Source organism: Scleropages formosus, chromosome 2, assembly GCF_900964775.1.
Source record: "Scleropages formosus chromosome 2, fSclFor1.1, whole genome shotgun sequence".
In the NCBI taxonomy this organism is placed as follows: domain Eukaryota; kingdom Metazoa; phylum Chordata; class Actinopteri; order Osteoglossiformes; family Osteoglossidae; genus Scleropages; species Scleropages formosus.
Window position 1 is genome coordinate 19,176,206 of NC_041807.1, and position 26,343 is coordinate 19,202,548.

The 26,343-nt window shown below is 45.6% G+C and overlaps 1 protein-coding gene and 1 pseudogene across 1 annotated transcript; both read right to left on the minus strand.

Annotated features, from left to right (window-relative positions):
- Positions 1-6,077: 6,077 nt before the first annotated feature.
- On the minus strand, positions 6,078-9,090 carry LOC108931423 (probable polypeptide N-acetylgalactosaminyltransferase 8; annotated as a pseudogene).
- Positions 9,091-12,359: 3,269 nt separating this feature from the next.
- On the minus strand, positions 12,360-25,386 carry LOC108931424 (probable polypeptide N-acetylgalactosaminyltransferase 8). The gene is made up of 11 exons (XM_029259809.1): positions 25,197-25,386; positions 24,125-24,359; positions 23,848-24,014; positions 23,548-23,731; positions 22,927-23,124; positions 22,370-22,484; positions 16,742-16,927; positions 16,000-16,137; positions 15,732-15,827; positions 15,398-15,559; positions 12,360-12,494 (listed from the first exon to the last, which is right to left on the minus strand). Exons 1-11 carry the CDS (start codon positions 25,384-25,386, stop codon positions 12,360-12,362), a joined length of 1,806 nt encoding a protein of 601 aa, XP_029115642.1.
- Between the last annotated feature and the right edge of the window lie 957 nt (positions 25,387-26,343).

Below are 26,343 nucleotides of genomic sequence, written 5' to 3' on the forward strand. Positions count from 1 at the left end.
CACTCGTGAACAAGACCCCGAGATACTTAAACTCCTCCACTTGAGGGAGCAACTCCCCCCTAACCCGGAGGGGGCAATCCACCTTTTTCCGACTGAGAACCATGGCCTCGGATTTGGAGGTGCTGATTCTCATCCCCGCCGCTTCGCACTCGGCTGCAAACCTCCCCAGTGCACGCTGCAAGTCTTGACTTGATGAAGCCAACAGGACCACATCATCCGCAAAAAGCAGAGACGAGATCTCGCGGCCACCAAAACAGACACCCTCCGTTCCCTGGCTGCGCCTAGAAATTCTGTCCATGAAGATAATGAACAGAATCGGTGACAAAGGGCAGCCCTGGCGGAGTCCAACATGCACCGGGAACAGGTCTGACTTACTGCCGGCAATGCGAACCAAGCTCCTGCTCCGGTCATACAGGGAACGAACAGCCCGTAGCAGCGAGCCCCGAACCCCATAATCCCGAAGTACCTCCCATAGGATGCCATGAGGGACACGGTCGAATGCCTTCTCCAGGTCCACAAAACACATATGGACTGGTTGGGCAAACTCCCACGAACCCTCCAGCACCCTAGTGAGGGTATAGAGCTGGTCCAGTGTTCCACGGCCAGGGCGAAAACCGCATTGCTCCTCCTGAATCCGAGGTTCGACTATCGGTCGGATTCTCCTTTCCAGTACACTGGCATAGACTTTCCCAGGGAGGCTAAGGAGTGTGATCCCCCTGTAGTTGGAACACATTCTCCGGTCCCCCTTCTTAAAAAGAGGGACCACCACCCCGGTCTGCCAGTCCAGAGGCACCGTTCCCGAACTTCACGCGATGCTGCAGAGGCGTGTCAGCCAAGACAGCCCCACAACATCCAGAGACCTATGAAACTCGGGGCGGATCTCATCCACCCCCGGAGCCTTGCCACCGGGAGTTTTTTGACTACCTCAGCAACTTCAGCCAGGGTAATGGACGAGTCCCCCTCCAAGTCCCCAGCCTTAGCTTCCTCTACGGAAGGCGTGTCGGAGGGATTGAGGAGATCCTCAAAGTACTCCTTCCACCGCCCAAGGACATCCTCAGCTGAGGTCAGCAGCACACCACTTCCACTGTAAACAGTGTTTGTGGAACACCGCTTCCCCCCTCTGAGTCGCCGGACGGTTTGCCAGAATCTCTTTGAGGCCGACCGAAAGTCTTCCTCCATGGCCTCACCGAACTCCTCCCAAGCCAGAGTTTTTGCCGCGGCGACTGCCAGAGCCGCGCTCCGTTTGGCCCGTCGGTACCCGTCAGCTGCTTCAGGAGTCCCATGAGCCAGCCAGGCCCGATAGAGCTCCTTCTTCAGCTTGACGGCATCCCTTACTTCCAGTGTCCACCACCGTGTTCGGGGATTGCCGCCGCGACAGGCGCCGGAGACCTTATGGCCGCAGCTCCAAACCGCCGCCCCGACAATGGAGGCGCGGAACATAGTCCATTCAGACTCGATGTCCCCCACCTCCCTCGGGACCTGGTTGAAGCTCTGTCAGAGGTGGGAGTTGAAGACCTCTCTGACAGGGGCCTCCGCCAAACATTCCCAACAGACCCTCACTATGCGTTTGGGCCTGCCAGGTCTGTCCAGCTTTTTCCCCCGCCATCGAATCCAACTCACCACCAGGCGGTGATCAGTTGACAGCTCAGCCCCTCTCTTCACCCGAGTGTCCAAGACATATGGCCGAAGGTCAGAAGAAACGACTACAAAGTCGATCATCGACCTCCGACCTAGGGTGTCCTGGTGCCAAGTGCACTGATGGACACCCTTATGCATGAACATGGTGTTCGTTATGGATAAACCGTGACTAGCACAGAAATCCAATAACAACTCACCGCTCGGATTCAGATCAGGGAGGCCGTTCCTCCCAATCACGCCCCTCCAGGTATCACTGTCGCTGCCCACGTGGGTGTTAAAGTCCCCCAGTAGAACGACAGAGTCCCCAGTGGGAGCGCTTTCCAGCACGCCCTCCAGGGACTCCAAGAAGGCCGGGTACTCTACACTGCCACTAGGCGCATAAGCACAAATGACAGTGAGAGACCGTTCCCTGACCCGAAGGCGCAAGGAGATGACCCTCTCATTCATCGGGGTAGACTCCAACACATGGCAGCTAAATTGGGGGGCTATTAATAAGCCCACACCGGCCCGCTGCCTCTCACCCTGGGCAACGCCAGAATAGTGGAGAGTCCACCCTTGGTCGAGAAGAGTGGTTCCGGAACCCAAGCTGTGAGTGGAAGTGAGCCCGACTATATCTAGACGGTATCTCTCAACTTCCCGCACCAGCTCAGGCTTCTTCCCCGCCTTCTCCACGTTTCACTGGTGTAAATTTCATTAAGTTGAGTGACAGTAGAGTGTGGAAGAAATTTGCAGAAAACAACTTAATAACAGACGTAACAAAAGACAGGAGAAAAGTTTTTGCTAATGGTTTCCTTTTCTTCGGCCTAAAGGAGAGCTCCACTCTATGAGGAGAGATAAGGGAGCCTCCCTGAACAACAATAATTCTTACAATTTTTAGTAAACTTCATGCATGTTCGATGCATGATGAGCTCATGGTATACATTCCATTGGCTGTCATGTCATCTACCTATTTCCCACTGGTTACATTTAACTTCCACAGGAAGTCATGGCAATAGAAGGTTTTTTTTCTAAGGATGGATGGACGGCGCATAGGGGACATTGATTACGAGGTCCTCCAATCCGATGGGGGGGCGTGGCAGATATACCACCTCAATCTCCTTAAATGCTGGCGAGAGGCACCGCTTGCCACCCTAGCCACCGTGGACCCGGTAAGGGACAAGTTGGGCCCGGAATTGCCCGACCTGGGCAAAGACCCCTCCCTCGTCACACTAAGTCCCGGTCTCACCAAGCCCCAACAGAGGGAGGCGGCCCTGGTGCAACAGGAGTTTGCCAGCATATTCTCCCCTCTGCCAGGTCGGACGACACTCACTCAGCACCGTATTCAGCCTCTAGTGGGTGGGCCAGTGCGTAGTCGACCATATTGTGTTCCTGTCTATAAGCAAAAAGTGATACAGGATGAACGTGAAAAAATGCTGCAACTGGAAATCAACAAGGAATCCCACAGCGACTGGAGCAGTCCAGTGGTATTGGTCCCTAAGCCAGATGGCTCCACCTGCTTTTGTGTAGATTACAGATGGTCAATGAGGTCACAAAATTTGATGCTTACCCCGTGCCCCAGGTGGATGAGTTGCTGGACCGGCTGGGATCTGCCTGTTTCTATTCAACACTGGATCTCACCAAGGGCTACTGGGATTCCCTTATCTCCAGAGTCCAAGGAGATCTTGGCTTTCTCTACCCCTTTTGGTTTGCACCAATTTGTCACACTCCCGTTCGGTTTACATGGGGCTCCAGTCACCTTTCAGTGGTTCGTGGACAAGGTCCTCATGCCTCACGCCAGTTATGCCGCGGCCTACTTGGATGATGTCATTGTGTACAGCTCTGACTGGCAGCAGCAAATGGCTCACTTGAGGGTGGTTCTACAGGTCCTGAGAAAGGCAGGCCTCACAGCAAACCCGGCGAAGTGTGCGATAGGAAGGAGAGAGGTACAGTATCTGGGGTTCCTCTTGGGGCACGGACAGATTTGGCCTCAGACCAACAAAACAGCCACTATAGCGGTTTGTCCGGTTCCCAAGACCTAAAAACAGCTAAGATTTTCTTGGGGATCACGAATTATTATCGTTGGTTTATCCCTGGGTTCTCCACCTTGGCCACGTCCCTGATAGATCTCACCCACTAAGGGGCCCCGGATCCGGCCCAGTGGACAGAGAGGTGCCAGAGTTCTTTCCGGAAGATCAAGGAAACATTGTGCGGGGGTCCCGTCCTCGGCTGTCCTGACTTTTCTCCCCCTTTTTTTTAGAGACAGGCGGCTCCAACCGGGGTTTGAGGGCAGTCCTCTCCCAGGAGGTAAAAGGGAAGTGGTGCCCTCTGCTGTACCTCAGCCACAAGCTGACGGGCTCGGAACGCAAGTAGAGCACTACTGAAAAAGGGTACCTTGCAATGAAGTGGGCAGTCCTCCCCCTTCGTTTTTACCTCCTGGGCCGGGAATTTGACCTGTGTACAGACCATGCCACTCTGCAGTGGATGCACACTATGAAAGACTTCAACCCCTGCCTCACTCGCTGGTATTTGGCCCTGCAGTCCTACCGCTTCCGGGTTGTCCACTGGCCGGGTTGGGACCAGGTGGTGCCCAACTTCCTCTTGCAGTGGGGAGGGACGGGGGCAGCACAGGGATGGTCCCGCGGGGCCCCGCCTGGGGCCTGACAGCGGTTGTGGAGGAGTGTAGCATGCTGATGCAGCCAAAGAGAGGGGCGGAGATGGGGATGAAGCAGTCACAGCTGGGGTTGATTGCACTCCCTATTTCTTCCCCTGTGCCCGGCAGTGAGAGAGGAAGACGGAGGAGGAGAGCGAATCCACGCAGACGAGCACGAGCATGAATTCGAACCCGAACCTGAACCCAAGCCCAGAGACGACGCCGCCCAGACCAACCCGAGGCTCCTAGGACCCGCACAAAGTCCCATCCTACCAGTTCCCTGTCCCCCCTTTTCCATCCCCTTCCTTCTCCCTGATCCGAGACTGAATAAAACCCCTTCACGGACGGGCACCGCATCTGTTGTCTGCTGTCTCGTCTGTTTCAGACAGGTTTGATAGTGTCTAGACTGTTTGATGGAGTCTATTTTTGGGAAATAATTGCTTCCTTTGCATATACATAAATGGTTGTTCTTTTGCAAATTAAATGATTACCTTTATTTCGGTATTGGACATAGTGATTTCTGCTTGGCAATCTCCTGACACATACAGATATTGTTTCCTTCTCATATAAATGTAAAGTGTGTAATTATATTTAACAATGAATATTAAAACAAGCCTCACTCATCCAGGTGCAGGTTTTCTGGCTATCTCAACAGAAAAAAAACCATATTATCATTCTACAATAAATTTTATTCTTACTGTTTTCCTACTGCCAAGCACTTAACTGTGATGTCTTACTTAATTTTATAGTTTTCCATTTAATGAGTGAATTATGTCTTCCATCAAAGCAAATCACTTCAAAAGGTCAAAAATACCATGTATTTCCTCTGGCAGGGATTATAGGATTGTCTGAGAATAGATTAATAAACTTTTACACTGCCTTTCAGTATCTGTGAAAAAAACATTTAATTTATTAAGGATGTGTCCCCAAATTCAATTCAAGCAATAAATTCAAATCTAATGGAAAAAATAGCAATGCAGTCCAACATTGGGCTGCTCTTATGTTCAAATATGACAAATATCCATGTATTATGCATTTTGAGAAACTCTTACTACAGCATATCCACCATTCTAAACTCCTTTTTGTATTATACAATTCTGCAGTAAATGAATAAACTGTAAATGATGCAACGGTGTCCATCTGCAATATTGTCTCATTAGCTTCCTCAGCACAAACTTGGGTTGCAGGAAGTCCTTGTGCACAGAACAGTTACTGAGTATTGATTTCATATAGAATCTCCCCTCTCTGTCTTGTGTAATTCTGTATTACCAGAATCCCACTGGTTATTTCAGCACACCTATTTGTTTTTCTGTTCTTCAGAGCTTTGCCCCAAAAACACAAAGGATATTGGTGATCATCTACAGATGGCATTGGCAGTGTAGTGAGCATGATTGTCACATCCTCCTCGGCGCAATGAGGATCTCCTGTGGCAGATCAGGGGATGACCGCATAAAAGGATGGTCCGGAGCACACTCAGATGCGGAAACTTGTTCAGCCTTGATCATCGCTCTAGTGTGTGCTTCCTGAATACCTACCCTTCCTGTTCCTCCTGTCCTCTACCTCTTCTCCAGTCTCCTTTCCCTTCCTTCTCTTGACCTCCCGGTTTCTACGATCTCCTGCGTGTCTCACGGATTACGGCTTTTGGATTGTCTCTCTGGTTACGTTTGTATATTGGCGACCGTTGGATTGTTTTGTGACCACAGTTTTTGGATTCCCCTTTTGAACCCCGACACTTGGCTCAGACGGCTTCCTTCCAGTGTGACACCGTGACAATGATGTTGGATTGTTATATTATCACTGTATACCCTACCTATTTGAAGTCCCAGTGGAGGGCCATATCCTTCTTCTGGACCCCCTTGCAGTCATATAGACCCAGATTACAGCCTGTACCAGGGTCCACCAGGCACCTGTTGTTGTCATACTTGTGGGTCTTTATACCACCAAGGTACAGCTCCCCATTTGTCCTGTAATATGTGTGCTGAAACACCGCAATAAAGTGACAGGTGAGATCAATGGTAACAGCAGGGTTCTTGTTCCACCACTGTGCCACTCTGTTTTTGGGCCTAGATGCTGGTGTATAGGGGCATTACCTGAGAGCTGTAATAGTAACAAACAAAGGCGACAGGTTCGTGGTCAGGCACTGGACCCTGGTCCATGCACAGGTTTGCACCCATGTCCTTCAGCTTTGGATAGTTAGATAAGGGAGGAAACAATGCAATACAGGCTGCTGACACAAAGGAAAATCTATTTTTTGCCTAGTCATTTTCAGTGGGCAAACTGGAACCAGTTCAATAAAGTCATCCAGTTTGGATACTCGTTGTCCAGGTTCCACAGGAAGGGCTTACAGTTTAGCTTCTCCCTCAGCTTCTTTATCTTAGACACATCACCAATGTCAATGTCATGATCCTGAAGTAGAGGAGGTGCAAATGTGGGTAGGGGGCATACGTAGTCTAGTTAGGGGCCCGGGGTTTGAATTGAAAAAGGGGCACAGATGTGCATTTATGACCACCCAACTAAGTGTAGGAACCTGAGAAGAGGGGACATTCTAGAGTTAAACTTTCCAAGAAAGCAGCTCATGTCATAGTTCAAGGAGGTTAGCAGTTCTTGTTTTGAGAAAAAAAAACGTATGCTGCAGGACTTGTACTTTGAGTGGAAGATTCCAGGCAATGTTTATGGTTTTCTTGTACTGATCCATACAGATCTTGGCCACTCTCAGCACATTCCTCTTCATGGTGATGCTTAGGTCATGCTGGTAGGGTTTGTGAGCCCTCTCAGTGTGAGCAACCTTGGAGCAGGGCACCACATTGATGGTGCCTCCACACAACCACACCTGCATCATTACACAACTATATAGATTACTAAAAATATCACAGATGATTGTATCAAGAAACATTTTAAAATTTGGTTAAATTGATTGCATATGTATGTCTGCTTTAAATATAAAAGATATTTAATGCAAACAAACACAATACATTAGTACCTCATGTCATGAACATGCAGTTTATGAATTTTCAAAAATAGTGACATTTCTGCATTTATTGATTTTTTAATTGATTTTTGAGCAAAGATTGCCTCCAGTTCCATTTTCCACCATGAGAAGCATCAAAGTGCACTCAGAATAGAGCTTAAGTTGTGGAGGAAACTGCCCAGTTAACAAACGGAGGCATGTGTGTATTGTTAAGCTATTTTTAAAGTGAAAAAACAAACAGATACTGACATTGTTTCAAATGTGTAAACTCAGCACTTTGCAAACAGACCTAAGTCAAGTATAAGTATGCTTATGTTTTCAATTGTAATTTCTTTTAACCACTAATGATTTATTTACACAGAGAATTGTAAAATTAGCACATGAATTGAGCGTTTCATCCCATATGGATTGTCTGAAGTCACAATGGAACTAGCTGATATTCTAATTCAACGGCCAATATGGAAAAACAAACACAGACTTCCAGCTCCACATTTTCTCCTCAGTACACTTTCATTTCACCATCCAAGACACCAGTTTCTCCAAGCAACTTTCTGTCTGTAACCAGAATTCCCATCAGGGACCAGCTCCTGTCAAACTAAGTAAGACAAGAGGGATGGTTATATTTTTAAAAAGGCATCTTATCTTCATGATTATTGACGGATCAGTTATGTCAGCAAAACAAAGAAACATTCCGGAAGTGTCAATAAAATACTACAGACTGGCAGCTTTTTCAGTTAATTTGGGATTGTTAAACCTAAGATGTTTCATCTCTACTGTATGTTTTGAGATCACACACACAGTCCAAAACCGCTTGTCCCAAGCAGGGTTGCAGCGAACTGAAGCCTAACCCGGCAACACAGGGTGGAAGGCTGGAGGGGGAGGGGACAAACCCAGGACAGGACGCCAGTCCATTGCAAGGCACCCCAAGCAGGACTCAAACCCCAGCCCTGCCAGAGAGCAGGCAGAAACCAAACTCGCTGCACCACCATGCCCCCTAAAGCAATATAAACACACACACACACACACACACACACACACACACACACACACACATTTTCTGAACCGCTTGTCCCATACAGGGTCGCAGGGAACCAGAGCCAACCCGGTAACACAGGGCGTAAGGCTGGAGGGGGAGAGGACACACCCAGGACAGGACACCAGTCTGTCACAAGGCACCCCAAGCAGGACTCAAACCCCAGACCCACCAGAGAACAGGACTGTGGTCCAACCCACCGCACCACCACGCCACCACGCCACCACATCCCCGCAATATAAACTGTGTTAAAAAGAATACTTCTGATAAGCTGACATTCTTGCATTTTTAAAAAAAAAAAAAACAATTTACTGTCACTGAGCAGGTTCACTTTTTAGAATACCCTCCAGACTAAACTTTCATGTGCTTCATTCGTACATACTTTAAGGGCAACGATGGGTCGTTTTTCTTGTACCACTCGGGCCAGAAGGATTCATACATACACCAAAGAGCCAGGTCGAAGACATGGGAGCCAGGCAGGCATGGAACAACACTCAGATTGTAACACTTCACCTTATCAAACATGGGTGACACCACGTGGTCCAGTTTGCTTTGATCTGGGCCAACAGTGGCTCCTCCCTAGGAATGTAAGTATACAAAAAAATTAACTTCACTCATTTTAAATTTCAAGCAGTCAGTTGTCAGTATTCATAGTAAAGTGAAAGACCGGTGTACACTTTTTAGAGCAAAAAATATAGGCTTACCACCCAACACTGACTTCTATGTGCGCATCCAAAATGGCCACAACATCAGCAGTGTCAGCCGAGCACCTGGAGATACAAGATGTGAAAGTCCCATCTGCTGATTGTGTCTGACCTTCATGAAACATAAGCCTGGGTTCTACTTCTCTATGGATTTAATGTACATGTCTAGATTTCCCTTCAGGTCCTCTTTTTGACTGAGTAAACAATTTTTCTAAATGGAGACTAAAGAATGAATCAATGATACAACACAAGAAGCAGAGGGAGTGGCCCAGACTTACACAATGCACAAATTAACACATTGGTTAGCCAATGCTTTTATCCAGGGAGACTTATGTTATTATAACCATCAAATAGGTACCTTGTCCAAAGGTACTAAAGCAATGTCAAACACATTTTCAGAATCACTTGTCCCATACGGGGTCGGGGGGAACTGGAGCCTACCCGGCAACACAGGGCATAAGGCCAGAGTGGGAGGGGACACACCCAGGACAGGACACCAGTCCATCGCAAGGCACCCCAAGCAGGACTTGAACCCCAGACCCACTAGAGAGCAGGACTGTGGTCCAACCCACTGCGCCGCCACGCCCCACTAAAGCAATGTCATTTCAGATTTTAAGAAAATGATTACTGGAAGTGATGCAATACCTGGCATGACATCTGTCATTGAGTTGTCTCCCAAGAGGCGGTCTATCACTCAGATAGACGTTGTTGTCAGACTGTTCAAACAATGCCTGGGCTTTCTTTTGGTTCTACTCTGGCAGGTCTCTACCCCATCTTTGGAACAGATTAGACTGGGGAAATAATTGTCTGTACCTGTTCACAGTCAGATTTCTTATCTACACTCCCCTATCTGTGCTACTGTCCCGTTCCTTGCTTTTGACTTGATGTCTCTTCCCCAGGGGCTGTTTCAGTCCATCGATCCACAGCCTCATAATTTGTAAAGTCAAGCATTTGTTGAATCTCATTCTGTTTATCTTCAAGATTTTGAACAATATTTTCTAGGATGAAGCAAAACAGTGTTTGATGAATGATGTATTTATGCACAGCATGACCATATCTTATTCGTATAAATATTGTTTCTTTTCATTGTGTATAAATTGTGTGATGTATGAATCTGATTTCAACCCTCAGTTTTTCTGGTCTTTATATTTCTTTTTAGTGGTTGATCATAGAAAAGTAATTCATACCAGTACATTATTGTGATTCAGTGGGGGTTACTAAACTTCTATATTTACGTACCGTGAGAAAATATGTATAACCCTGATTATGGGTTGCACAACATTACATTTATTTAACAGATAATTTTCCTGTGAGTCAGCAGTGCTACTCGCTGTGCCACTGTGCAGCTGTGCCACCTGATCATCCACTACACCCCAACCAGAATGCTATGCTCTTCCACATCTGTCTGCTTGGTAGTCCCATGCACAAAAGGTAAAGCACAGAAGTTTTCGGTTCTGGCTCCGTTGTGGTGGAACGACCTCCCCCTCTCGTTCAGAACTTCTGAATCTTTGTCCACATTTAAAAAAGGTCTTAAAAGTCACATCTTCCAGACTAAATTCGTCCATGATCTCTTAAGTTCATATAAGTGTTCATGCACTATAACTTGAAGATCGTGCCCAGATCAATCCTTTACGTGGCTACCCCCATAATGTAACGTAAATGTTTATATGTATCTCAAAATATGTATGCATGTATATGTATCTCAGAAAATAATTACTAGGAATGTGATCAGAAATTGTCAATATTTTGATTGTCATGACCACGCCCGCACCTCAACCAGCAGCACCTGAGTACAATTAAGCACCTGACTTCAGCTGAAACGCTTAGCCATAAAAAGCACCACTCAAACACATTCCAGTTGTGGAATTTCATAGAAACAACCGGTCCTCCTGCATCCACGAGTCATTGTCACCTACTTACCTGTCCTTCCTCTACGTACCCTTCTCCTTGTTCCCTCACCCACCTCCTTGCCCCTGTTCCTGTTTTCCATGGTGCAAACGGGGGTCCAACTTCACTTTGCCTCATCAACCACATCTTCAGATTCTCTCCTCAGACCCCCGTTTGCACCTCTGATTTACTCACCCCCATTAATTTATTATGTCTGTCCCACAGCTTCTGTTTTTTTTACTATAGTGTTGGACACTTTGTTGTACCACACACTGCTGACACTCATATACCTTTTTCCCAAACATTTTTGTTTTTGTGACAATTCAAACTGCTGTGGAATTTCTATAGCTTTAGACAATGTAAGTCCTGCACTCTTTCTTTCATGGGTCCCTGTGATCCTCTTACTTTTAGGTTTCATGTAGTTATCAAAATTATCTAGAAGTTTTTCACACCATCGTACCATTCTAGCTTCTTCTACATCTCTCTGCCTTGCTTGCTGATCCATGTGCCAAGCCAAACTTTTGATTGCTTGGGTGGTAAACCAGAGGGAGCACCATTGAAAATGAACGTGATGTGACTTCGGAATTGCTCAGACTGTTGGTACAAGACAGTGAAATCCCAGTCACTTTTGGAGTATTCAGAATGGAAAGTTGGTACAACTGCAGATGTTACAACTTTTGACAGAGTGTAAGAAACTCCATTGAGGAAATGAGAACACAGGTGACTTTGTGTGAAGCCTTTACTCAAGTTCTCTTTTTTATTGTACGTGAACCACGTGCATCCCATGGTTCATCACAAAATTTGTTTAAGGGTAAAACAGTTTTATTGTAGGGCATAGATGTTCCTGGTTTCTTCTACAATCTTTCTTAAATGTCAAGTAACAATTCACAAGTGCAACAAGCAGTACTGAACACACAGTGTATATTAAGTGTATATTGAGAGTACGTTCTGCATGTCAGGAGTCCGACTGAGTACAGTGCAGGGATCCAGTAAGAGGAAACAGCATAGGGAGTTGTACATAGTGATCTATTAAACGTTTTTAGGATTTGTAGGCTGTTTTTTTTTCCCCAGTAAAAAAAAAAAAATTTAAAAAAAAAACAAATTATAGCAAAAGAAAATTATCAAAAGCCTCTGCCTAGTTAGTTAACATTAAGAAAAGAGGTAAGTGGATATTCAAGTCTTCGCACACACACACTCACACACACACTTTCTGAACCGCTTGTCCCATACGGGGTCGCGGGGAACCGGAGCCTAACCCGGCAACTCAGGGCGTAAGGCCGGAGGGGGAGGGGACACACCCAGGACAAGACGCCAGTCTGTCGCAAGGCACCGCAAGTGGGACTCGAACCTCAGACCCACCGGAGAGCAGGACCCGTTCCAACCCACTGCACCACCGCACACCCACTCAAGTCTTCACTATTTGTAAAATAATGTATTTTTTCTTCAAATTGCCTCAAAATCTGATCCCGTCAACTCCAGCCCAGCCTGCACCTTCACAGCTCATTGTTCTGTGATGACATGCTTTATGGTCCAGTGTTGCCCACTGCATTCTTGAAGGATAAGGTGATAGCCAGCGTTGGTGCCAAGGCGAACCTCTAGGCATCTGTTTGTCTCTCTGTTCTTTATTGCCTCTCCCTACGGAGTCAGGAGAGGGTGGGGGTGACATTTTTGCAGAGCAGCTCACTGTGGACATTTGTCTAATAACTATCTGATCTCCAACAATACAGCAGATATTTGAGACTGTCAAATAATCCATAAAGTGAATTCAACTACAGGCTATTAACCAAATGAAGGAAACACCAACATACAGTCAGTTAACAGAGCATTGGGTCACTATGATCTACCAGAAAACTGTCAGGGCTCCCTTTCATAAATGCTACAAGTATGTGTCTGTCACATCCCTCACAGCCGGCACATCGGCGACACCTGCTGTTTCCTAATAGAAACAGCTATAAAGAGGGACGCTGAAGAAGCCTGGATGCAGAACCGTGTTTTGCCTCCTTTGGTTCCTCTCTGGCAGTGCCACAGTGAACTTCTTCCGACATTGACCTTTGCCTGTGTATTTCCTGACCACGTTCTTTGTCTAGCCCTCTGTACTACGTTTGCTTATCGCCTGACCTACGCCTGTCCCACGACTTTGTTTTTTGGATTCCATTTTGACTCTATTAAACGCCTGTTTATGAAACTCTGCACTTGAGTCCGTCCTCGTGAATCACAACCATGACAGAAGGTTCCGCCTGCAACCAGGACTCAGCGGAATATGCACAAATGCATACGGCACTCGCCACGCAAGGCGAGATTTTGGGAGCACAAGACCAGACTGCAGCGCCTGGAACAGACAGTAGACAGATTGATCCAGGCTCTACAAGCCAGAGGAATCATCCAACCCGCCACAGTGACGGCACCCGCGGCCCCCGCTGAACAAGCCCCACCTGCACCACCAGAGGCCTCCGGTCCAGCTACACTGATCGCCATTCCGGAGTGGTATGATGGCACCCCCGACCAGTGGCAGGACTTCTTGATGCAATGTGAGTTGGTTTTTAAGAGCTTCCCTTCACATGTATTATACTGATGATGCGAAGATAGCATTTGTACTATCGTTGCTGAGCGGCCCAGCCCGGGCCTGGGCTGCAGCAGGGTGGCGCACGCGTCAGAGAACCACCTATGCCGCTTTCCGTGACAAGTTTGAAAAGATCTTTGACCACCTTCATGCAGGGCGCACTGCAGGTAACCGTCTCATGCGCCTAAGCCAGGGGAATAGGACGGTAGCTGAGTACTCTCTTGAGTTCAGACCCCTCGCGTCCAAGAGTGGATGGAACTCCACTGCCCTCCTCACCTGTTTCTGCAAAGAGCTGAACCTCCGGATCCAGGAAGAGCTCACTTACAGGGGTGAGTATTGGGACTTCGACCGGTTTGTGGATGTGGAAGGCCTTTTGGGGATGGCTCAGAGTAACAGTCAGCCTTACATCTGGATACCACCCGCAGGCCAACGGCCAAGCAGAACGCCTACACCAGGATGTAGCAAGGTATCTCCGAGCCTACTGTTCCCAAAGGCCACACCAATGGGCTCGCTACCTGGCCTGGGCAAAGTACGCCCACAACTCTGCACCGCATACGTCCACCGGTATGTTGCCCTTCCAATGTGTTTTAGGTTACCAGCCTGTCCTGTTCCCTGGAGAAACCTCCCAGAGTCCTGCTCCAGCCGTGGAAACTTGGCACAACGAGAGCACCCGCGTATGGAGGACGGTCCGGTTCCATCTGTTCCGCAGTGCGGAACGCCATAAACGTCAGGCAGACCGGCACCAGCGAACCCTTTCCTTCGTACCTGGGCAAAGAGTCTGGATCTCCACCCGAGATCTTAACCTGAAGATCCCATCAAAGAAACTCGGGGCTCGTTACATCGGCACCTTCAGGATCATGCGACAAGTGACACTGGTTACTTAGCACTTTCAGTTGCCTCCTGATCTTCGAGTACACCCAACGTTCCATGTCTCCCTCCTGAAACCGGTAGGAGTGTCCCTACACCAGCCGCCGGTCGACACTGCACAAACTCCTCCGCTACCTCTTGATGGGGACAGAGTCTATGAGGTCCGGGTCCTACTGGACTCTCGCCGACAGAGGGGCCGGTTACAGTATTTGGTAGATTGGGAGGGGTACGGCCCGGAGAAACGCTCGTGGGTAGCCGCTTCTGATATCCTAGACCCTGATCTGATTGCTGCCTTTCACAGAGACCATCCAGAGTGCCCGGCCCCTCGCCCCCGGGGGCACCCTCCTTCTAGGCCCAGGGTGTCCGGGGCCACCCGTGGAGAAGGGGAACTGTCATGTCCCCTGCAGCCGGCACGTCGGCGACACCTCCTGTTTCCTAATAGAAACAGCTATAAAGAGGGACGCCGAGGAAGCCTGAATGCGGAACCTTGTTTTGCCTCCTTTGTTTCCTCTCTGGCAGTGTCACAGTGAACCTCTTCCGACATCGACCTTTGCCTGTGTATTTCCTGACCACGTTCTTTGTCTAGCCCTCTGTACTATGTTTGCTGATTGCCTGACCTACGCCTGTCCCACGATTTTGTTTTTTGGATTCCGTTTTGGCTTTATTAAACGTCTGTTTATGAAACTCTGCACTTGAGTCCGTCCTCGTGAAGCACAACCATGACAGAGTCACTGTACTGGAAGGTGTCAATGTCACTGAAACCTTTTCCACAGGCCAGAATTTGTATTAATAACCTCAAGCATAATGCAATGTTTACTGCTGGATTATGTCAAGCAACTGGTTTCAGTATATTTTGTTTCCTCCCCATCTTCAGGTGTTTCCTTTATTTTGTCAACTACACGTATACTAATAAAATAAATGTAAAATATTAAAATTTACTTTAAGCTTGAAAATGTTTTGTGTACTTAATGTAATAATGCTCTCATAAATTCAAGAAGGAGACTGTCACTGATTGCATTATATATACAGTATATATATAAGTATACACATACATATATATTTTTCTTAACTTGTCTGCATGTACTTCATTTGAAATGAATAGTTAAATTACCTGTTTGAATTCCCAGTACATATGGAACCCTTTCTTCTTTGCCTCTTTGCAGTTGTACAGCCCTGGCATTTCACCAGTATCCACCAGACACCGATTCTCTTCATACTTGTGTGACTTGATGCCCCCAATATAGAGCTCCCCATTTGTTCGGTAGTAACATAACTAGTTCAGTAGAAAAGAAGTGAAAAGTAAGTGATTTTTTCCGCATTGTCAGTTTATATCATTCTTGGGTAATCCTACAGAATGGTATCAAAGTTGAAACATATGCTAAAAACTTGTTAAAATATACACCTAAAATGCAGTTAACATATATAGTTAAAGCAACTGTATACACCTGAGGAGTAAAGTAGTGGCATGTATACACAATAGGTGTATGCCCAGGGAGGGGTCCTTGATCAACACAAAGATCCTTTCTTAAGTCATTCTTCAGCTGCAAAAAGGTAGATGCAACGGGTATGAATCATATGTGCCATTTTCAAGAAAAAAAATCCTGAAAACACACAGCCATACAGCTTAGCACTAGATGTCCAGAGTGAATCCTTCTCGTTGAGTTTTAAAATGGTTTTAGATTTATTGCTTTGGGAAAATGCAAGCATACATACAGCACCATAGCCAAAGAGGTCATTCCAAGGATCCAGCATGGGATATACATTGTCCAGATACCACTGAAAGGGCTTGCATTTCAGCTTTTCCCTCAGCTTCTTCCTCTCTGTCACATCACCAAAGTCTACCCCATGATCCTGAATGCAAAGTGGAGAAAAACAGAATGCTGAAAGAGATGGGAAGTTCAAGGTGAAAAAGACCACAGAGCATACAGCCACTGTGCTGCACAAATCTTGAACAATTCTAAGGAAAAGACTGAGAACTCATTGCAGTTGTTTGTATTCTTTCATTAACTGCTCCTAAAATGTGATCCGATCCGATCTGATCATTGTCTCAGTTGGCAGCTGGTGGACTCATGGCGTAGGGAAGAGATGAACTTTGTCATCAGCTCCACAATGCTGCTGCTTTGCCAGTATTAGATAATGAAGATCACCTGCTGGTGATTAGATGGATAATAATAATGTAAAAAGGTATTGTAGCATCCAGCAGTGCAAGGATCTGCAGCTGAAGACCATGGAACTGCTTGCTGCTTTATAACAGTATGTTTAAAAATTCATACCTTGAATGTTTACAATACAAAGAACCAGTGTATTGTGTTTCTCTACTAATGTAGTTTGATTATCAGAAGATAAAACAAATTTTAGGAGCAGGTAATGCAGGAATTATAATTCCAAGAACTTAAAATTCAGTTTTATCGCATCTATACAACAATTGCCCTGCAGCTAATTGCTGTGCACACACCTTGAGCGGGAGGTTCCAGGCAACGTAAACATTTTTCTTGTAGTCATCCAGCCACACCTCAGCCACTCTCAGTGCATTCCTCTTCATGGTGATGCTGAGGTCATGCTGGTAGGGTTTATGAGCCCTTTCTATGTGAGCAACTTTGGAGCAGGGCACCACCTCAATGCTGCCACCACACAACCAGACCTGCAGCAAAAGGACCAGACACAAATCTGTGTAAAGAAGCATTAGATAGCATTATGGTTAAGAAAATGTACTTTTTGCTTGCTGTCTCAGAAAACTACTGTACTATAGTACCTTTAAGAAATTATTTTTGTAAACTTCTAATTGTGTAAGCCAATAAAATGCAGAAATATGAAAAATATATGTTACACTGGATAAAAGGAACTACAACAGTAGTAGTAATAATATTGCTAATGCTGCAGGGACCATAGTGTTATGGCAGGATCCAGAAAGAGCAACGGACACAAGTGCGGATTCTCGGATTTTATTTGCAGGACTGGACTTAAAGAGGGTCTGAGTTCGGGCCAAGGTCGCGCAATGGGCAAACGTCAGTCAGGGGAGGTAACAATACTCGTGAGCCAGAGACAGTCCAAGAAACAGAGCCAGAAAATATGAACAGGAAGCATCGGAGAAGGGCACTGCAGTTTCTTGTGGGAGGTTCCGCGTCGAAGTGCTTCCGGGGCGTCATTTTATGCTGTGCTTCCCGGGGCGGCCACAGGTGTTGTTGATTGGCTGCTGGATGAGGGTGTGACACACAGTGTATAACACAATAATACACAGGGAAAGATGTTAAAACCCTTATGCTAAAATTATGGGGGCTAGACACAAACCAACCATGCCACCAGTACTCAGTTTCTTCCTATATACCACCCACACCTCTTCAGAATATCTCCATCCAGCTACAAACCAACACATATTTTGGATGGGCACTACCCTCCTCACTGGGGATCACTGCGAGCACTTAGCTGGAGTTGTCAAGAGGGCACCTTCCTTCATTGATGTTTCATTGAATTGAGCCAGTGACACCTCCAGAAAGCTCAATAGCAAGATCTAGCATCCCAGACCCACCCCCTCTCCATGCTCGCGGCGCAGTCCCAGTGACTCAACCACCATCAGCCTCCCATTCCATCCACCCATTAACCACTTTCCAACCAGCATACAACCAACACACCACATAAGCATCTGGAGGTGACAACAAGACGTAACATTCACCATTTACATAAGCGTATACCCCCAAACTTAGGTCTGCTTCCCCCAAGCATTCTGCTGCCTCCTAAGCCACAGCCAGTGGCTGGATCTTTCCGCTACCTCAGACAAGTTTTTAACCTCTGCCTTTAATGACCAACCCCTAAAACCAAATCCAACAACAGCGACATGGTTGATTTTGCAACAAACCCTCTTGCACCTACCTCCACCGGTCTAATAAAGCACTGCCAGCCTCGCTCCCTCACCTCAGCAGCCATGTCAGCATACTTCAACTTCTTCCTCTCAAAAGGTGTCCTCCATTGCATCTTCGAAAGGTATTGTTAACTCAGTGAAGTATACTACACCCTTAGAGTACAATACAAGATCGGATTTCAGTGCCTTTATTGCAATGCACTGCAGCATCTGCAGCTTTTTTCCCACGTCAGCTACTAACTTCCAGTCTTGCACTTCACCCCATTTATAACCCAAACCACCACGTCTACGCGCTTGACACGCAACACTCTCCCCCTCCTGCACAAAAGAAATTCCGTTATTCTTCCTGCATTGGGGAGAGAGTTAGCCTCAATCCCTTTTGCTTCCAACAAGCAGGCCAGGGATTTTAACACCTCATTATGCCTCCATGTATATCTGCCCTGAGAAAAACTAACTTTGCACGGGAACAGAATATGCCTCAGACTATGCTGCCACACAAGCTGCAAGGTAACTCTGTACCTACCCAACGACTAAGATTCTGTGGAGTAGGAAAAACATCATAGGTGACTCCAATAATGAATTTAATATGACCGGCGTCCATCTCCCACAGGTCATACCAGCCAATCTTTTGTTTCTCCACATGCTCCGAAGCCAAACATTGCCCCTGAACTCCATCTGACGTCACAGTTGCCCATCTCGTCTCCTCCTCCTGTTCGTGGATGAAGCCAATAACCATCTTCCTCCTTTCCGTAACTTAGCTTTACTCCACAACTTTATCGGATCATCTGCGCTGAGCCCCACCCTACCTACTTGCATATGACCAACTACATTTTTGTGCTCCAACGCTCTCTGGGCATGCGCCACCACTTCCCACAGATTCTACTTACATCCTGCTTTTAGTCTTATAGGTGCCGATTACACCACTGGGTCCCTTGTGCTTCACAGCGTCATTTCCAGGCCAACCTTAGCACACTTGAATTCTTCTCCCACGTTAGTCAGTGGCAACTCCAGGATCCCTTTTCCATGCAATGCCACACCATTCAAACAGTAAGGAACACTGAACCGTTTCCTTATAGCTTTACTCAAAACACCTTCTAGTCTTTCCACCTCTGATATAGAGAACTCGTACACAGTTAGTGGCCGCATAATATGAGGCAATATACTAAACTGCAGACACCAAACCTTCAGCTTTCCAGGTAAAAATGACTTTGTATTAATTACTTGCACAACATCCTTCCTTAGTCCTTTTACCTGTTTTCTGTCACTTAAGAAAGAATCATACCATCTACCCAAGCTCTTAATTAGCTTTTAAACCACCGACGGAATCCTTTCTCCATTAATCTGAAAGTTATCCTGCAATAATGTACCCTTAACAATTAACAGACTCCTACACTTACTAGGTTTAACTTTCAACCTGGCCAACTTTAGAGTTTCATTTAGTTTTGCTAGTAAGCGAGAAGTACATGAAAAAGTAGTGAACATGGTCATGTCGTTCATATATGCTTTAATTGGTGGGAGGCGGGTGCCTTTCTTAATCGTCATGCCTCCAACCACCCATTTCGAAGATCTTATCATCACCTCCATGGCCATGGTAAAAGCCAATGGTGAGATTGTGTATCTGGCCATTGTGCCAATCCCCAATCGCTGCCAGGATCTGGTGTATTGTTTGGTGCAAAAATAAAACTTAATTTCCTCAAAATACACCTTAACTAGTCTTGTAATGCACTCTGGGGCTTTAAAAAATTCAAATACCTTCCACAAGAAAGTATGTGGCACTGAGCCAAAGGCATTTGTCAAGTCCAAAAATACCACGTGGAGGTCTTTACCTTTCATCTTGCCTACTTTAATCTGATGCCAGATCATACTACAATGTTCTAGGCATTCTGAAAATCCTGCGATTCCTGCTTTCTGCACAGAGGTATCAATTAAATTGTTTGCTAACAAATATGCAGACAACCTCTGCGCCACTACATTAAAAAATATCTTTCCCTCAGCATTAAGAAGGCAAATTGGCCTGAATTGTCCTATCTCTGCAGCATTATTCTCTTTGGGTATAAATACCCCTCTGCTTTCCACCACTCCTTCGGAATAATTCTTTTCTTCCATGTGACCATCATTTGCTTCCATAAAAACTTTAGGACATCCGGGGCACCTTTGTAAACCCGATAAGGAACCCCATTAGGTCCCAGTGCAGATACTGCCCTCGCGCCAGGCAGCACCTCTTGTACCTCTTTCAGCCTCAGTGGACTCACATCCATTTCCACCACAATCTCCCATAGTGGAGGAATATCTGTAGGCACTTCAAAAACTCTCCCTCTCACCATTGGTGTGCATTTCTTGCAGGTAACTCTCCAGCTTCTGCCTTCTAACATTCAAACAACCTGACTTCTCTTGCACAAGCAACGACTTCACAAATTTAAATGGGTCTTTAAAAAATCTGCTGTAGCCTGCTCTTTCTTCTTCCTCCTTAACCTAAGCCTCTCAGCTCTCCTCAACACTGACAACCTACAGGTCAATTCTTCCTGCAAAGTGTTAATATTTCCTTCCCCCAAGCATTTCTTTTTGCCTTGATGTTTTCTTAGGCCTCTCAATGAAGCCACTTTCCTCCAACCACAAATACACACCTGCAGCACAGATCCACCCCTGCTTGGCACGGTTATGTTTCTGCCTCTCCCCCTACTCATGGTCAAATTCTTGCCAAGTTTTGAAACCGTTATATCCACTGATGCGTCATCTTCCACCCCTGCTCTCGCTGACTCTTGGGGTATTGAGAACATTTGTATGTCTGTAGCTCAAGCAGGGAGCATCTCTTGCTAAAATAGCACAGGATGGTGCTGGCATGGGTTGCTAGCCCATCCCATACCCTATTGGGGTCTGTTCCCTCCTACCAGCAGTCTCTCCTTGCTGTTACGCAGTCTTTCCCATGTTGCCAGCTGCCCTATTTACAGCAGTCACTAACCAACCTAGAACAATCATGTAATAATACACAGGGAAGATGTTAAAACCCTTCTGCTAGAATTATGCGGGCTGGACACAAACCAACCATGCCCCCAGTAATCATTTCCTTCTCAATAACTATATACCACCCACACATCTTCAGAATATCTCCATCCAGCTTCAAACCAGCACATACTTTGGATGGGCACGACCCTCCTCACCGGGGATCACTGCAAGCACTTCGCTGGGGTTGTCAAGTGGGCACCTTCCTTTACTGTACTATAGTATTTTTAAGAAATTATTTTCTTAAACTTTTAACTTTGTAAGCCAATAAAATCCAGAAATGTGAACAATATATGTTACACTGGGTAAAAGGAACTACAACAGTAGTAATAATAATACTGCTAATCCTGCAGGGACCATATTGTATAATATCAAGGCTGTTAAAGTACCAGAAATAGCCATGTTGTAGTACCTGTAAGCAAGAGACTCAACAGTATTGTTGCAGTGCAAATAACCAGCTGTATATACAGGAAAAGACTGCAGTGCGGCAGGTCAGATTGCAGTGAAAATTAAGGTATTTGTATTCAAAACATCACTCACAACTGAAAATTTATTTACAATGTGAAATTTACACATGAGAAATTAAACATGAATTGTTATTTGTGATACACTTTATTTCAGAATTTTGAGAGGATCCAATAATTACTGTAGAACTATATCCTCTGCCATTGCGGTAAGCACATATTTTTCTAATTACAGTGAAAATAAACTCTATAACTATAGTTAATGCCACGCCCACGTCAGCGGCATAATCGGATACACCTGGGGCCCGAAAGCTTAAAAGGCAGAAGTGAACGATGAGGGTCGCGGAACCTTGTTCGCCGATCACTCACTCGCTCTGAGTCAGCCTTCCTGCCGCCTTGTACCCTGCTCCTCGCTCCTAGCCCCTCTTCCCTTCGCCCGTCTCCTGAGACCGCTCCCGCCCTGAAACGTGATCCGCTCACTCGTGTTCTGACCCACTGCCTGTTCTCCCGATTCCGACACTGGACTTAACTCGTTTAACTCGTTTGCAGTCCGAAGACCCCTGCTTGTACCTGACTTCGATTCCTGTCTAGCGTCTGAATAAACCCCTGTGCACTCTACACTTGAGTCCGCCCCTTCCTTCCAGGACGAAAACCATGACAGTTAATGTATATAATTTTTAATAACTCAGAGATCATCAACTTCAGAATTATTTGCCTTAAGCAAGTTTTAGTCATGAATTTTGAAAAAGCAAAGATAACTTACCCTAATTGCTAGCTCTACATTTTCACCGCCGTAGACTTTCATTCCAGGATCCAGCAATCCAATTTCTCCAAAAAACAGCCGGTCAACCACAAGAATGCCCATGATAGATGGGCTCCTTTAAGGAAACAACAAGTAATATTATAAAATATCCTACAACACAGGTGGCACAGTGGCACAGCAGTTAGCGCTGCCACTTCACAGCACCTGTGCTGTTTGGGTGTAGGTTCAACTCCAGTTCAGTCTGTGTGGAGTTTGCATGTTCTCCCTGTGCCTGTGTGGGTTATTGCTATGTGCTCTGGTTTCCTCCCACAGTCCAAAGACATGCATTTCAGGTGAATTGGACACTCTAAATGGTCCAAGGTGTGTGTGTGTGTGTGTGTGTGTGTGTCAGCCTTCCAATGAATTGGCAACCTGTTCAAGGTATACCCCTTCTTCCCTTGCAGTAACTGCAGTAGTGGATACAAAGGTAGCAGCTCTATCCACTATGCTCTCAGCTGTCCCCTTCTGTACCTGTTGCATTTACACAAAGCATTTCATGCAAGAAGAGAATCACTTACTTCCCAGGCTGCGATTTGTCATTGAGCTGGTACCATTCTGGTCTGAAGCCATCGTACGCACACCACATAGCCCAGTCAAAGCCATCTGCAGCTGGATAGTACAGAGTGACCTGCAGGTCATCAAAATTCACCTTGTCAAACACAGGTGTCAGCACCAAAGTCCGATCCATTTTGATCCGAGTCAGCAGCGGTTCTGCCCTATAAAACAAACAACAAGTGTGCAACCCATTACTGTAACATTACTTTTTACTGCAGCAAAGTGATGTTATGGTTTACTTGTGTAAACTTGAGTAATGTGATAAAAATCTTAAAAAAAAAAACTAACATTATTTTTTGTTTTGCATATGATGTGTTTATAAGGACAAACTCTCTATGTTGTCATGATTTCAGTGCTAGACTATAATACAGTACAGTACATATCCCGAAAGATGACTCGCACTAAAGGAGAGACTGCAACTAAAATTTCTTGTGACACAGGCTGGTGATGTTTCTACTGTATTACTAGTGTCCATTTCGTTCCTTTAATCTGACATAGTGAGAGAGGTCAAGTGGCCTGAACATGTGAACTAATAAATATGCTAGTTTTGTATTACTTTTGAAGCACACTGCATCTGCACTTACCAATGTACTTGGACTTCAATATGAGCATCAAAAATAGCCACCACATCCCCTGTAGCCACCTCCCACCCTGAGATACGGGCTTGGCTCAATCCCATCTGCTCCTTGTGTCTCACTTTCTTCACCAGACCAGGACGCTCCTTGCGGATGATGCCGATGTAGGCATCCAAACTGCCTTTTAATTCCTCTGAAAGCAACAGATTTCAAATTGTCGTTTTCTTTGGGCAACTTGATTTAGATGCATCACATTGTGAATAATCACGTAACTGTTATTTAAATAGATATGGCATCTACAAAGCAGACCGTTGGAGCTGTTGTCGTCCACCAGTATGATCTCCTTCAGCAGTTTGGCTGGCGTCCTGTCAATGATGCTGCGAATGGCTCTCTTGATGATGGACAGGGCTTCATCCAGGTAAATTAGGATCACACTGATTGTAGGGAGATTCTCAGGGTATTCCCTCCTCTTACACCTGCTTATACAGAATTTATTAAAACCACCTGTGCTGCCACACTCGCTATTCTAGGGTATTAAAGCTAGCACAGCTTGAAATGGAGGGAGTGGGGATGGTGGTTGGTTCACCTGGGGTCTCTTGTGTCAGGGATCTTTCTGTTCAGTGGCAGTCTGTCACTAAGGAAAGCATTGTACCCGTATCTCTGGAAAAGCTCCTCTGCTTCCCTCTGATCCTCGCTAGAGAGATGGTTGCCCCATTTTTTGAAAAGATAAGAGTCTGGAAAGAGCTTCTTTGCCGAAACCACCACTTTCTGCTCCTTGTCAGCCTTTCCGGGTTTCTCAGTGTTAGGATTAATTGATTTAGCTGCAGAAACAGAAATACGCTTTGAAAGCCTGAAGAGAGACTAACTCTTCCATAAAATGACTGTATTACTATTGTTATCACACAGAAACCCAAGTAGGAACAACAGCCCTTATCTCTCCAGTCCTCTGCAGTTTGAAGAGGTCATTCAAAATGAGCTTCCCATTTATGCAACAGCTTTTAACTTTCATAAGATCCACTTTTTCAGTCTTCCTATGATGCATCAGACAAAAAACATTTTTCCTGAATATACCTGTAAAGGTTCAGTAATGTTTTCAGCATTAGAAAACAATCATTGAATGTTCTTTACAATTACAAATGTTTACATTTATTTACTTAGCAGAACCTTTCCTCCAAAATGACTTCCACTGCTAAATGCACATGTGTCACTCATCCATACATCAGTGGAACACACTCTCTCTGTCACTCACACACTATAGGTGAACCTGAACATCTCTTTGCACAGTGGAAGGAAACCCACACAGAAACAAGAAGAACATGCAAATTTCATACAGAGTGAGGGAGGATTGAAGCAATGTCCTCTCACACCACCCAAATTCTGTGAGACAGCAGTGCTACTCGCTGTGCCACTGTGACGTTTGTACATGACTTAGCTGCAATGTTTTCAGAATGCACCTTCAGTCTTTGGGACAAATTTACATTTGTATAAACTTTATCCCCCAAAATTTATATTATTAATTTAGTTTAATGCCATCTTAAACTTTACTGTACTGAGCAGGAGAACACCAGTCATGAATTCTCTATTGCTGGTCCTGTTTTAACATTTAAGCACGTATGAGAGGAGGGGAATGCAATGGCGACTACCACATCTGGACTCACCTAGTCTCTTGATGCGATTCTCCATCTGTTCCAGCCTCCTGAGGATCTCCTCATTTCTGTTCATCTCTCTGTGCTGAGATTGCTGCAGACTTTTTCCATGGAATCGCACCTCCCTTTTGATGGAGATGATGTAGAGGACAGCTGCTGTGACCAACACCAAGACAAGCACCCGTAACCAGGTGGTCCTCATTGTTCCTCTCTGAGTCTTTCTTGGGTGACTTTACACTCCCATTCACACCTTTCATCTGCATTAGTTAGACTGCTTGAAGGTTCCTGCAACTGGGTGTTTGACTTGTGTATTCAGTAGTACCTCCTCCACTTTCATGTGCTTACGCTGCTCCCAACAATGTAACTAATTCTGATTATAGCATAGAGTTTAACATAACTTTATTGGAGTACTGGAAAATTATCATTCTGGAGTCAAAAAACATAGGCTTCTACTGTAAGTCAGATTTGCTTAGAAGCTCAGACAATCCCTGACTTGGGAAAGATATTATTCTTTCAATGGGAGGTGTGACGGTAGCAGTAACTTTCAGTGTCTTTCAACTTTTTGCTAAAGGCTGAAATGTTGTCTCATATATTCATGGAAGTTTTTTCCACATTTTTAATGTACTTCAAATTGTTTGGGTATTTATTTGGCTTTATTGCATATTGTACGTTATGTTTCACAAAACATTAACTGAAAATAGTCAAGCACATGTTTACCTAGGTGGGTGCAGCTAGCTCCAGTACCTCCCATATTTACCTTAGCGGGGGCAGTTGAATATTAAAATCAGTCAAAATTGATAAATTATACTGTTAGTGGAGGAGGGCATTGTGTTCTGCTGGTGTGTGTGTGATAGTCAAATGGAAACACAATGAAATGGAAAATATTTACAATTTGTTTTGGGTAGGCAGTAGATTTAACCAAACCCTTTCAGGCTTTAAACATGAAAACATACATAATCTGTCATGGCAACCAGAGGACGAGGAGGAGGCTGGATCCAAATGCAGGATTGTTTATTCAGTACCAAAGGATTGTACGTGATCTCAAGGTCGGGGACAAGCAAATGGTCTGTCGATCGGCAAACTGAATACAGGTGAGGATCTGAAGTCGTGGTCAGGGGACAAGGTGGGTGGTCGTTACCAAAGACAAGTGGAATGAACA